The 14235-nt window shown below is 44.7% G+C and overlaps 1 protein-coding gene across 1 annotated transcript in view; it reads left to right on the top strand.

Annotated features, from left to right (window-relative positions):
• The first annotated feature begins 600 nt into the window (after window positions 1–600).
• The window catches only part of LOC140720816 (NACHT, LRR and PYD domains-containing protein 3-like), a 34545-nt gene continuing 20910 nt past the window's right edge, over window positions 601–14235 (top strand). The window contains exons 1-5 of the mRNA XM_073035658.1: window positions 601–680; window positions 923–1006; window positions 4000–4094; window positions 6903–7244; window positions 7808–7974. Of these exons, the coding sequence (XP_072891759.1) occupies window positions 601–680; window positions 923–1006; window positions 4000–4094; window positions 6903–7244; window positions 7808–7974 (768 nt within the window). The remainder of the gene's footprint in view (window positions 681–922; window positions 1007–3999; window positions 4095–6902; window positions 7245–7807; window positions 7975–14235) is intronic.

The following is a 14235-nucleotide window of genomic DNA, read 5'->3' as shown; positions in this document are numbered from 1 at the left end:
CAGATCCAATGGATCAGATCCTCCCTAGTTTACCACTTAATTTGCCCCATGTCCGTCCTCCACGTCCAATAACTGCGTCCGATAACGCTCAATATCCCACCCTCCCTCTACTGTGCCAATCGCTCCAAATCCTTCCCAGCATTCAGCCCACATTTGCACATATAGACTGCACCTCTTCACGCAGGTCCACCCTCCCAGCAAGGGGACCCGCATCTAACTGATTCCACAATCCCGGCTGAGGCGCAAAACCAGAACTGAAAGACTGGAGAGCCTGGAGCCTCTGGCTGTTGGGAAGAGCTCGAAACCGGACATTTCCCACTGCAACTCACCCTCTATTTACTCAAAGCCGAGATCAGCCCCTTCCTCACCGCCGCTCGTACAGGAGTCCCGTCGGCGACAGCTGGAGTCGGCACCGCGCCTGCGCTCTGCAGGAGGTTCACTGCGGCACCATCCATGGCCGCAGGTCACTAGGTCAGAGCGTTTGGCTGTCCGGTTCTTTCACTGTGACACCCCGAACTCCACATCAACTCCATCCAAACCACCCAGGGCGAACTTTAATGACCAACAAACCATAATTGCTCTCAGTGATCAGCGATCTGAATGATTCAGTCGCTTTTAGAGGAAGGGATACCTAAGGTCGACATTGTGGAAGTGTTTAGTTTCCCAGGAGACAAGACTGTGTACGGGAGGTGTTCTGTTACCTGATGCAATCTGTGTTTTCCCTGTTGGCAATTCCAGTTAACATCAATAAAACTGTTGTTTATGAAAATCCTAAACAACGAGACTCTGCACTGACTGCAGCCACTCCATCCCAAAGCAGATCACCCTGGAGAGTCGTCCCCTCTGATGACACATTGATCACATTGCGCATGCTCGCATTCCCGGATGGGCGGTGTTTTCCTTTGTATTCTTTGTTGAATAGGTTTCAGGGTCGGGAAAAGTCCCCTGGGCGGGGAGCCGCGGGATGGATCACTGACTGCGGGGTGAAGACATATCTTTCCCATCGGTGAGTATTGAGACCAGTCCCGAGTGAGGAGGTCTGATGCAGTGCAGAGAGACCCGTTATCTCAATCGAACTGGCGGCCTTCGCCCCGCTTCCTGGACGGAAACTGCCGGGGTCAGTCCGGGTTGTGGGAACTTCATACCAAACCGCCTTGGATGAGCTAACGCTCAGCCCCTGTTATTCTGCTCCTCGGGAGGGGTGGGGATGAGGCGGTGATGCTGGGACCACACCCATCTTTCGGCCGTTTGGACAAGGCAGTGAATCTACATCTGACATGTCCTTCCGTTGCAGGTGGGGAATATATTTCTCCTGACTCCATTCCACTCTTCCAACCTGCCGAAATGCAGCCTGTGTTTCTGGGTATATTACCCATTTGTGTGAGAATTTAGTCTTTTCTATTTTTCTGAGCTACTCAGAAATGTGTACACTTCAATTAACCCTCCCTCCCGAATTTCCAGTCTATCTGATATTTCCACACAATTAAAATGAGGATCCGGTTTATTGTCACGGGAGACCCTCCACCAGTCACAGGACCCTGTGTCCCCCTCTCATTTTACCGCAGATCTGCAACATCTGTAGGTTTCATTTCAGCCCCGCCATCCCCCGCACTGATGGTGCAACAGTCATTGCGCATGCTCACAGTTCCTGGATGGGCGGCAGTTTCCTTTCCATTCTGTGTTGGGATCGTCTGCGGGGTCGGGATTGGGAGAGGTCCCTCGCCCCTGGGGCAGTGAACTGGGGGAAGCATCACCAGCACAGGTTGAATTAAGTGCAGCGTGAGGCAGGGTAAAAGGAGCCAATACAACTTCAATTTCATTATTATAGAATGTTGCCGCGTTACTCTTGCTCATAATGAAACTCACAGTACATGATGTAGAGCTTTGTTGTTTGCTTTTTTGGTTATCTTTGGTGAGCCACTGTTCAGTAACAGCCCAAGGAGGAGTGCTGCATGTTTTGTTTTTTTAATTGTCTGATCACTGTCCCTCAGTGAAAGAGACAAGTGACGTCGTGAAAAGAGAATGCGTTAAGGAAATGGAGCTGCAGCTCGATGTCATTTGCCTCATACGGGACGCTGAGGAAGTTCAAAGTAAAAATTATCAGAGTACCTTTAAAACCACCATCCCCTCAAAACTATTCAGCAAACTCCAAGACCTGACCTCAATACATCCTTGTGCAATTGGATCCTGGATTTCTTCACTTGTCGACCCCACTCAGTACAGATTGTCAAAAACATCTCCTCCACAATCTCCATCAGCACAGGAACACCACAGGGATGTGTACTCGAGCCCCATGTTCTACTCGCTTTACACCTGTGACTGTGTGGCTAAGTACAGCTCCACCACCATATATAAGTTTGCTGATGACGCCTCTGTTGTGCGCTCTATCAAAAGGGGTGGTGAATAATCATACAGGAGGGAGACTGAAAACCTGGCTGAGTGGAGTAATAACAACAACCTCAATATCAATAAGACCAAGAAACTGATTGTAGAATTCAGGAGAGGGAAGCCCGAGGTCCTTGAGCCAGTAATCATTGGAGAATCAGAGTTGGAGGGGGTCAGTAACTTTAAATTCTTGGGTCTCACTCTCCGCGGTCCTGTCCCAGACCCATCATATAAATATAATTGCGAAGACAGTACGACAGTGCCTCTACTTCCTCAGGAGTATGTAGAGATTCGGAATGTCATCAAAAACGTTGGCAAAGCTCTGCAGATGTGTGGTGTAAAGTCTGCTGATTGGCTGCATTACGGACTGGTCGGGGAACACCAATGCTTTTGAGCAGAAAATACTTCAAAAGGTACTGGATTTGGTCCAGTATGTCACGGGTAAAGGTCTCCCAAATATTGAGTTTATCTACATGAAATGTTGCCGTAGAACAACAGCATCCATCATCAAAGATCCTCACCGCCCAGCAATGCACTTTTCTCACCGCTGCCATCAGCTAGAAGGTACAGGAGCCTCAGGACACGCAACACCAGGTTCCAGAACAGTTACTATCCTACAAACATTTGTATGTGAATGTACAAGGCTTGACCAGTAAGTTCGCAGATGGCACAAAATTAGTGGATGGTGTTCACGGTGAAGATTATCGTAGCTTATAGGGGATCTAAATGGGCAGAGGAGTGGTAAATCGATTGAAAAACCAACTCGAGAAGCAATGGTTTCGTGTAGAGGCTGGTGATTATGTGGGGGGACCAGCCAGAGGAAGTGGATGAGGCAGCACAATTGTATAATTCCAGAAGCAGTTGGGATGTGTAGATGGAGTGAAGAGGCCAGGAGGGAAATGGGCCCATCACAGGAAATTACAACTGAATCTGCCTTCACTGGAGTATCTGGAATTATATTACAGACTCTAAACTCGTTTGTTTTTAAATTTTCAGGTCTCTTACAAATCAACCTCATCCAATCTCCCCAAGTCTTTACAATTCTACCATTTAATATTTCCCCAATCTATTTTCTAGATTTAAATCATCTTAACCAGCTTACTTTATTATCGTATCTGTTCTGAGCAGAGCAAATGTAAGCTGTCTGGATGTGTCAAGTTTCTCATCGTCAAAATTGTTTTCTGTCTCCTTTCTGCCCTATCTTGAGAGCCTTTATCTTTGTGATAGTTGTGGGAGGAACCAGCCTTTTTCAAAGTACCTACCTCTATTCTCTCTGTGCCTGTGCTTCTATTTATGCAGCCCAGGATCCTTTATCCTTTTTAAACCACTTTGCAATTGGGGAGCTGTCCAGAGAGTAGTAGTTAACAATCACCTATACAACATAACACTGTTATATTCTTGTTTCCACCCCCACCAGATCACTATTTTAAGGAATGTCCAAAAGAGTTTATTGTTTATAGAGTCTATTTTAAGGAGATTGACTGTTGATATTAACAGGGAATGTTTTGTCCCTAAGCCAACGGATGCTCTGATACAGGGGATGGCGATACTGTTATTTGCAAAGTACTGTAATCGTACTCTGTCTGACTCATATTCTGCTTGTTTGTAATTCAGGGTATCACCGGCAGGTGGAGCATTTCTTCACCGGGACCAAAGTGTGAACAAGACGACGACAATCAACAATACTGTCACAATCAGAATGGACAGAGGTATGAATTCAGAGATTGTGTGATAAACGAGCATTTCTGGTTTTGGAAGGGCAGCTATCAACTCCCTCCTGGTTTTCTGGGCTGCTGCGGAAAGGAGATGAGCGGAGTTTCCGAAATCTGTTTTCTGTAGCCGAGCCGAGAACATTGCCGGAGTTGTGAATGGCTGAGGATCAGATGACATCTCATTCTGGATAAATATGCGGTTTGCTTCAGTGTTTTAATACCCGAATCCATGTCTGGGCTGTGTACAAATGGTGAATGTGAGTTCTCAATATTTCCCTAATAAGGTGATCTGATAACTGGATTTAAAATTCCCAGGATCTCTGATGGAAAACCCGGATTGGCCAATGACCAAATGTCTCAGTCCCCAGCAGACATTGTGATGGTGCTCAACTCTGATTCCGGGGGTAATAAAACAGAGATTACAGCTGGGACACAGGTCCTTCGGTCCAGCTAATTAATGCTGATCCAAATGTCTTTTGTGCTTGCTCAATTTTCCCACAGCTTTTCCAAAATTTCCCTTATAGACTTCTTCTATCCTTTTCCCTGCCCACATCCTCTCTCTTTAAATTTATTTGTGTTTACTGCCTCCTCTGGCTGCATGTAATTTATACCCATCACCCGCCACGTGAACAAATGCCCCTTCGGTCCATTTTAAATTTCTTCCCTCAAGTCTTAGACTCCTCTACCCCGGGAAAAAGACTATGACCATCTACCCTAACTACGTCCCTGATTATTTTTATGTACGTGTGTAGGATGTTCAAGCTCCAATTATCCAGGGCAAACAGTCCCAGACGAACCACATAACAGAAAACCCAACATCCTAGTCCAGTGGCATACTGGTCATTCTCCACTAAATTCATTCCAGCTTAATCAAGTCCGTTCTATAGAACCAGAGCTCCAGAGCAGATAGTGGAGCGGGGTTGAAAATAAATAATGTTAAAAGTTTCTGCAAAGTCAGTAAGTGTCTTTGATGGTGGTAATGATCTTATGAGGTGTGTCTATTTCAATGCAAGGAGTATTGTGGCGAACGCCGACGAGCTGAGGGCCTGGATTGACACGTGGAATTACATTATAGCCATTAGTGAAACTTGGCTACAGGAGGGGCAAGACTGGCAGCTTAATGTTCCAGAGTTCCAATATTTCAAACGTGGTAGGGGCAGAGGAATGAATGGTGGCGAGGTAGCATTGCTAGACAGGGAAAATGTTACACCAGTGTTCAGGCAGGACAGATTAGAGGGCTTGTCTACCGAAGCCATATGGGTGGAGCTGAGAAACAGGAAAGGAATGACCACATTAATGGGGTTGTATTATAGACCAGCCAACATTCAGCGAGAATAGGAGGAGCAAATCTGCGGAGAGATAACAGCCAACTGCAGGGAGACAAAAAGTTGTGATTGTAGGGGATTTTAATTTTCCACACATTGATTGCAACTCCCATGCTGTTAAAGGTCTAGATGAGTTAGAGTTTGTAAAATGTGTTCGGGAAAGTTTTCTAAATCAATATATAGATGTACCAACCAGGGAGGATGCAATATTAGATCTCCCATTAGGAAATGAGTTTGGGCCGGTGACGGAAGTGTGTGTAGGGGAACACTTTGGTTCCAGTGATCATAATACCATTAGTTTCAACTTGATGATGAATAAAGATCGATCAGGTCCTCGGGTTGAGGTTCTAAACTGGAAAAAGGCCAAATTTGAAGAAATGAGAAAGGATCTAAAAGCTTGGATTGGGACAGGTTGTTCTCTGGCAAGGGTGTGACTGGTAGGTGGGAGGCCTTCAAATGAGAAATTTTGAGAGTGCAGAGTTTGTATGTTCCTGTCAGGATTAATGGCAAAGTGAATAAGAATAAGGAACCTTGGTTCTCGAGCGATATTGGAACTGTGAAAAAGAAGAAGAGAGAGATATATGACAGGTATAGGCAACAAGGAGCAAATAAGGTGCTTGAGGAGTATAAAAAGTGCACAAAAATACTTAAGAAAGAAATCAGCAGGGCTAAAAGATGACAAGATGTTGCGTTGGCAGTTAAGGTGAAGGATAATCCAAACAGCTTCTACAGGTATATAAAGAGCAAAAGCATAGTAAGGAAGAAAACAGGTCCTCTTATAGATCGGAGTGGTCGGCTATGCATGGAACCAAAAGAAATAGGGGAGATCTTAAAAATGGTTTTTACATCTCTATTTACTAAGGAAACTGGCATTGAGTGAACGGAAATAAGGCAAACAAGTAGTGAGGTCATGGAACCTATACAGATTGAAGAGGAGGAGGTGCTTGCTATCTTGAGGGAAAACAGAGAAGATAAATCCCCACGACCTGATAGGGTGTTCCATCGGATCTTGAACGAGACTAGTGTTGATATTGCATGGGCCCTGGCAGATAAATTTAAAATGTCGGTATCTACGGGTGAGGTGCTGGAGAATTGAAGGATAGCTCACGTTGTTCCATTGTTTAAAAAAGGATCTAAAAGTAATCCGAGAAATTACAGGCCGGTAAGATTGACGTCATATCTTTATTTAATTTCCCAGTATCACCGGACACCGATGCATTAAGATCCCGTGGTCATCATTCAACTGCTGTGATTTATGTGATTGGCATTACTGTGTCTATCCTGTTATTTTACTGGGAGTGAATGTGTCCAGTCACCGGCTTATCGGTATGGTCACCAAGCAGGATGTACGGTTCACAGTAACCAGCACAGTCCCACTCCAAATCTGGCCAGCCAGAGTCACGGCTCCATTGCAGTCTGAATCAGTTTTGCTCAGATCTAAATCATACTCTTATGAACTGCAATTCATCACTTATTTCAGGTAGGACATTGAAACGAGTAGGGAAAGTACTGAAGAGGTGTTTACAAGGCGGATCATCGGGGAAAGATGATCGGGACACAGGAAGCAAGGTACCGAAGCAGGGTCAGATTGAGAGCGATGTCCCAGAATGCAGTACGGCCGCAGCGGAAGTGGAGCAAATGCAGCCCAGAGACACCAATCAGGACCATGGAGGCAGCACAAGTGAGGCGACTGCCTGTCATCCCAGAGTCAGTGACATCAGAGACACTGATCAGGACCCTGGAACCAGCACAAGTGAGGCGACTGCCTGTCAGCCCGGAAGCTCATTGAACACGGAATTGTCAAGTCCCCAACACGGAGCCAGTGAGTGAAATATGAGGGTGATGTGTTTGCAGAATGTGGCAGGGAGGAGGGTAAATGCGATTCCTTGTTGGAGGGTTGGTCAGAGAGAGGGGGAATGTGTGGGTGTGGTACATGTGGTGTAGTGGGGTACCCGTTACCCCACTACAGGAAGTGTACTACCTGCTCTGAGGATTTACGGGATGTGCATTGGAGGAAAGGCAGTTGTCCAGATAAGAGAATATTTCCAGGATGTGAATTAAGGGAAATGTATTTGCCAGGATGGAGAGAGTATCTCTGGGAAGCGAATATTACCGACAGGCCCAGCATTTATTGCCGATCCAAAATTGAAATAGGTGAGTGGGTCGGTTGAGGGATGGACTGGTGTGCATCAAATCTGGTCCTTCTATGAACGTAATGCCTAGAACATTGTTTGGTAGGTTTTAAGGCCAGTTGGAGATTGGGAATAAATCTGTTTTTGTGTCTGTAGGCAGGTTCAAGTCATGTTTTTTTGTTGAGTTTGGTGAGAGCGGTGGAAACGAAAAATATTTGAGTTCAAGCCTACATTTTCCTTTTTATATTCACAGAGCCAGAGTTGACAATCCCTGACCTCTTAGCAGAGGGGGAGGAATATCGACTGTACCAACTGACAAAGTTCTATAGAGATAGACTCAAACAAGCAATTGAAGAAAAGGTTGAAAGACTCGGTTGGATGTTGACAAAGGAGGGACATTTCAGTAGAGAAGAGAATGAGGTGAGTGTAGTTTGTGTATTGTCACAGAACTGCTGGGAATAGTGACCAAAATTAATCTTCACGTTCTTGGCGTCCTACCTGGCAATGGAGACTTTTATTTCTGACCTGTCTCTCGCAGATATGGTTTCAGCTGTTAAGGTGGGGAGCACTGGGAACTACAGGGTCGGCCTCAACTTTTTATCTCCCACCTGCTGTATTTATCAGTGTGATATGACAGCAGCAGCGGCAAGTAATGGAAACTATGACAATTAAAGAGGAGGAAGTACTGACACTTTTTAGGAATATAAAAGTGGATAAATCTCCGGATCCTGACAGGATATTCCCTTGGACCTTGAAGGAAGTTACTGTAGAAATAGCAGGGGCTCGGACAGAAATATTTCAAATGTCATTAGAAACCTGGATGGTGCCAGAGGATTGGCGCATTGCTCATGTGGTTCCATTGTTTAAAAAGGGTTCTGAGAGTAAACCTAGCAATTATAGGCCTGTCAGTTTGACGTCAGTGGTAGGTAAATTAATGGAAAGTATTCTTAAGATGGTATATATAATTATCTAGATAGACATGGTCTGATTAGTAATAGTCAGCATAGATTTGTACGTGGAAGGTTGTTTGACAAATCTTATTGAATATTCTGAAGAGGTTATGTGGAAAGTTTGCGAGGGTCAAGCAGTGGATGCTCTCTATATGGACTTCAGTAAGGCCTTTGACAAGGTTCCGCACGGAAGGTTAGTTAGGAAGGTTCAATCGTTGTGTATTAATATTGAAGTAGTAAAATGGATTCAACAGTGGCTAGATGGGAGATGCCAGAGAGTAGTGGTGAATAACTGTTTGTCAGGTTGGAGGCCGGTGACAAGTGGTGTGCCTCAGGGATCTGTATAGGGTCCAATGTTGTTTGTCATATACATTAATGATCTGGATGATGGGGTGGTAAATTGGATTAGTAAGTATGCAGATGATACTAAGGTAGGTGGCGTTGTGGATAATGAAGTAGGTTTTCAAAGCTTGCAGAGAGATTTAGGCCAGTTAGAAGAGTGGGCTGAAAGATGGCAGACGGAGTTTAATGCTGATAAGTGTGGGGTGCTACATTTTGGTAGGAATAATCCAAATAGGACATACATTGTAAATGGTAGGGCATTGAAGAATGCAGTAGAACAGAGTGATCTAGGAATAATGGTGCATAGCTCCCAGAAGGTGGAATCTCATGTCGATAGGGTGGTGAAGAAAGCTTTTGGTATGCTGGTCTTTATAAATCAGAACATTGAGTATAGGAGTTGGGATGTAATGTTAAAATTGTACAAGGCATTGGTAAGGCCGAATTTGGAGTATTGTGTACAGTTCTGGTCACCGAATGTTAGGAAAGGTATGAACATAATAGAGAGAGTACAGAGAAGATTTACTAGAATGTTACCTGGGTTTCAGCACATAACTTACAGGGAAAGGCTGAACAAGTTAGGTTTTTATTCTTTGGAGCGTAGAAGGTTAAGGGGGGACTTAATAGAGGTATTTAAAATTATGAGGGTGATAGATCGAGATGACGTGGATAGGCTTTTTCCATTGAGAGTTGGGGAGTTTGAAACAAGAGGACATAATTTGAGAATTAGGGGGCAAATGTTTAAGGGTAACACGATGGGAAATTTCTTTACTCAGAGAGTGGTAGCTGTGTGGAATGAGCTTCAGGTAGAAGTGGTAGAGGCAGGTTCGGTATTGTCATTTAAAGTAAAATTGGGTAGGTATATGGACAGGAAAGGAATGGAGGGTTATGGGCTGAGTGCGGGCCCGTGGGACTAGGTGGGTGTAAGCGTTCGGCACGGACTAGAAGGGCCGAGATGGCCTGTTTCCGTGCTGTAATTGTTATATGGTTATATATATCGGGACTTCGAACAGGCATTCAGTCTGAAACTGATTTCAAATCTTGTCTGCACTGTCGGGCAGATTCACCTCATCTCATTAATCCAGGATGAGTATTAAACTGACAGATTGTAAACTGAGACAGCCGGCTTCACTTCTGTCCTTGACAGAAGGAAACCTGCTAACCACATCCGGTCTTGGCTCCGTGAGTTCCCAAACAACGTGTGGCTTACTTGTCATAGTCATAGAAAAGAACAGCATAGAATCAGGCCTGTTGGTCCATCTATTTCCATGCTGGACTACTTAACTATGTATTCCCATTGACCATCACCAGGCCATGGCGCTTTATACCCTCATCATGCATTGATCTATCCAGACTTTTTTTAACCGCTTGTACTGCTTGCGGTGCTAGCTAGTTTCACAATCTTAGCACCCTCTGAGTCAACAAGTTTCACCTTTGTACCCCCTGAACTTTTCACCTTTCACCCTTTACTGATAACCTCTTGTTATAATATATCTTTACCGCAGTACAAAATGTTGCTGCATGTATCCTGTCTATACCCCATGTAATTGTGTAAACTTCTCTCAAACCTCTCCTCAATCTTCCACGTTCCAATGAATAAAGTCCTATCCCGGTCACTCTTTTCTTATAACTTAGGTCTTCTAGTCCTGACAACATCCTTGTTTTTGTTTGTGTACTCTTTCAAACTTATTTCCAGCTGCCCTGTAGGTAGGTGAGCAGAACTGCACATAATATCCAAATTAGGCCTCACCAACGTCTTATGCAACATCATATCCCATCTACTGTACACGATATTTTCATTTATGAAGGTTAATGCGCTAAGAAACTTTCTTTCAGATCCACAACTTGAGCACATTTGCCATCACTTTCAATGACTTATGGACCTGTATTCCCAGATCACTCTGTTCTACCACACTTTTCAGTGCCGTACCGGTCGCTGTGTAAGATCTACCCTGCTTGGTCCTTCCAAAGTGCAATTTGTCTGCATTATGTTGCATCGTCCCCTTTTAAGCCCATTCTCCAGTTGGTCTAGATCTCACTGCAAGCTCTTGTAGTTCTTGCAAGCGTAAGCTCTTGTTAGCTCTTGCAAGCTCTTTGTCCACTGCACCATCCCAATGTTGGTGCCATCCGCAAATTTGCTGATTCTGTTAACCATAATTTCATCCAGATCATTGATATAGATGACAAACAACAACAGACACAGTACCGATCCCCGTGACACTACACGAGTTACAGGCGCCAATCAGAAATGCAGCAGTCTGTAGCCACACTCTGGATTCCTCCAAAAAGCCAGTGTCTAATCCAGTTTACTACCTCATCTCGGATGCTGAGCAACTGAAACTTCTTAACCGAGATGCTATGAGGGAACTTGTCAAATACCGTGCTCACATCCATGTAGACAATATCCACAAACTTGGCCATAGCAAATTTCCTGGCAACTTCCTCGAAAATCTCTAAGATAGGTTAGTCGTGAAAGATCACGCACAAAGCCGATATCTCATGACCGCAAAAGTCAATAGTTTGACCTAAAAGGGAAGAAGAAAGCACAAAACATTAATCTGCTGACTAGCTGATGTCTCATGATCTCAGCAATCAACAGGTTGTCCTTAAAAAAGAAGATCAATAGGTTTACCTGAAAGGGAAGGGAAAAAATGAAAAAAGAATTCTGTTAACTTGCTGAATATCTAACTAATGAGAGACAGGGACATCCCATTTCAGGTCACTCTCCTTGGAATTCACAAACAGTGATTGTCCTGTACTAGATCTGACCTACTCAGCCATGAGTGGTATTAGAAAATCAAGTGTGTTACACCCGTGAGTGACTCTGTTCTCGTTGGGATTCATCGGCGCTGTATGTAAAAAATCAGACAGGCATTATCCAAAGACAAGAGCAGTCATCTGTAAATATCATCTAAAATTCATCATCTGGAGACGCCTGCTTTACTGGTAAACTTTTAAATCTCTTTCACAACTGTAACTCCTCAGACATGGTAGCAGTGAAACTGAGGGATTATTTTACAGTGCAGTGGACCATCAGGGAATTATGCTGATTTGTTCCGTAATTATTTTCCATTATTCGTGTTATGGAAAAACTTTCCAATTCCCTACTGGTAACTGTTCTGGGAGATCAATGATACAAACCCGGGACATCATTCCTCTTGTTTCTCAGAGCAATGTCCTAAGCCCATCCATGTTCAGTTGCATCCTCGACTACCTTAATTCCATCATCAGTGTATGTTCTGGTCAGACCACTTGTCTGAGTGCTGCCGGTACCATGTAACCCAGTACTACCTGTCGCATGGTCGGATGGTTGGTGACTAAACCAGCTCCCCCACCATGCTGGCCTGGTGAGGAGGGTGGCTAGACACCCTGCAGGACGAAAAACAAGACCTGTCAAAGGGCGGATGACCCCTCTGTCAGGGTCAACGGCCAACTAGAAAACAAGCCCGGAAAGGGCATCCCTCGCATCGAAGCTTGGTCTGGCCATTCACTGCAACAGAACTTCCCCCAGCCGTCTTGGACCCAGGCAGGCTTCGGATCCAGGAGGGGAGTCGAGAGGGTGGATCTGGACCGGTAAAACGCCCTACTCACCTAAAATCCACTCACGCCCACGGTTCCTTTCTGAGGAGTGGGGTACCACCCCACTAACTGACTGAAAGGAACCATCATCATCCTATGGGATGGATAGCCAGAGATAGAGAGAGAGAAAGATGTTGCTTGAGGACGGTTCAATGTTTAATTCATAATTCCTCAGTAAATGAGGAAGCCCATGCCTGCATTCAGGAAGTGATCACCATTTTGCAGCACGAGTGCCAGGCAGTAGCGATCTCCATCAAAAGACGGCCGCACTGACATTCCTTAACTTTCTGTTGTCTTTACACATCATAAGACCATAAGGTATCGGAACACAAGTAGGCCATTAGGCCCATCTTCCTACTCCGCCATTACGTCATGGGTGATTTACTATCCCTCTCAACTCTATTCTCCTGCCTTCTCCCAGTGAACTTTGCTGACCAGACTAATCAAGAAGGTACCAACCTCTGTTTTAAATATACCCAATGACCTGGTCTCCGCAGCTGTCAGTGCCAATGGATTCGACAGATTCACTACTCCTCGGCTAAAGAATCTCCTCATCTCTGTTCTAAATGGACGTCCCTCTATTTTGAGGTTGTTCCGTCTGGTTCTAGACTCTCCCACATTGAAACATCATCTCCACATCCTCTCAATGCCTTTCGATATTCCACAGATTACAAATAGATTCCCCTCATCCTTCCACACTCCAGCCAGTACAGGCGCATCCAGGAATCATTCTCATCAAAATCAGGTTTAATATTACTGGTTCTGTCCGTTTGGAATCCTCTCTGGACTTTCCACAATGCATCGCGTATTTTCACTGATCAGGGGACTAAAACCGTTCACAATATACAAGTGAGGTCTGGCCAGTGCTTGTTCTTATATTCTAATCCTCTCGAAATGAACGCTAGCATTTGTTTTTGCCTTTCCTAACACCAACTCAACCTGCAAGGAATCCTGCACCAGGTCTCCTGAGACTCTTTAGAACTCTCAAAAATATTCTATGTCTTCATTATTTCTGCCAAAGTGTATGGCCATGTACCTCCCTATACTACATTCCAATTGTCACTGATTTGTCAATTTTTTCATCATTCATGTCCTGCTGCAAAATCCCTGCTTCCTCAACGCTTCCTGTCTTTCCCCATATCTTCGTAACGTGCGCAATCTTGTCCATAAAGCCTTCAAATCATTGACATAACGGAAAAAGGAATTCTCCCAAAACCAACCACTGCAGAACACCACTGGTCACCAACATCCAACAAGAAAAAGCCCCATTTGTTCCATTCTGTGCTTCCTGACAGTCAGTCAAAATCTGTCTGGAGAAAATCATGGATCCTCTATCAATGCTAGTGTCTCTCTTGTCATACTGCCGCTCCCTGTCTTGTTAAACGGCGTCATGTGCGGTACCTGGTTAAAGGTCCTCGGGAAGTCCAAGTGAACAACTTGCACTGACTTTCCGTTGTCGACCCAGCATGCTGTTCTCTCAAAAAATTCCAACAGTTCTGTCAGACAAGATTCCCTTCCATGGATGTTGGCCTTTTTCTTATCATGTGCGTCCAAATACCCCGAAACATTATCCTCAATTATCGACTGCTGACGTCTTCCCAAACGCTGATCAGACTAAATGGCCTATAGTTTAATATGATCGGTCCTCCGGAACCATTCCAGAATCTCGTGATTCTTGAGTGATCATCACTAATGTCTCCACAATCTCTTCAGCCTCCTTTTTCAGAAGCAATCGAGTGCAGTTGATCAGGTCTTGTAGCTTTAGTTTTTGGTTTGTTGGGTGGTAGAGTTGGTCTCCTGACTTGGTGTGTCT

This window comes from Hemitrygon akajei, unplaced genomic scaffold (genome assembly GCF_048418815.1).
Source record: "Hemitrygon akajei unplaced genomic scaffold, sHemAka1.3 Scf000047, whole genome shotgun sequence".
NCBI classification, from domain to species: domain Eukaryota; kingdom Metazoa; phylum Chordata; class Chondrichthyes; order Myliobatiformes; family Dasyatidae; genus Hemitrygon; species Hemitrygon akajei.
The sequence above is the reverse complement of the archived record's forward strand: the minus strand, read 5'-3'. Positions and strand labels throughout refer to the sequence as shown.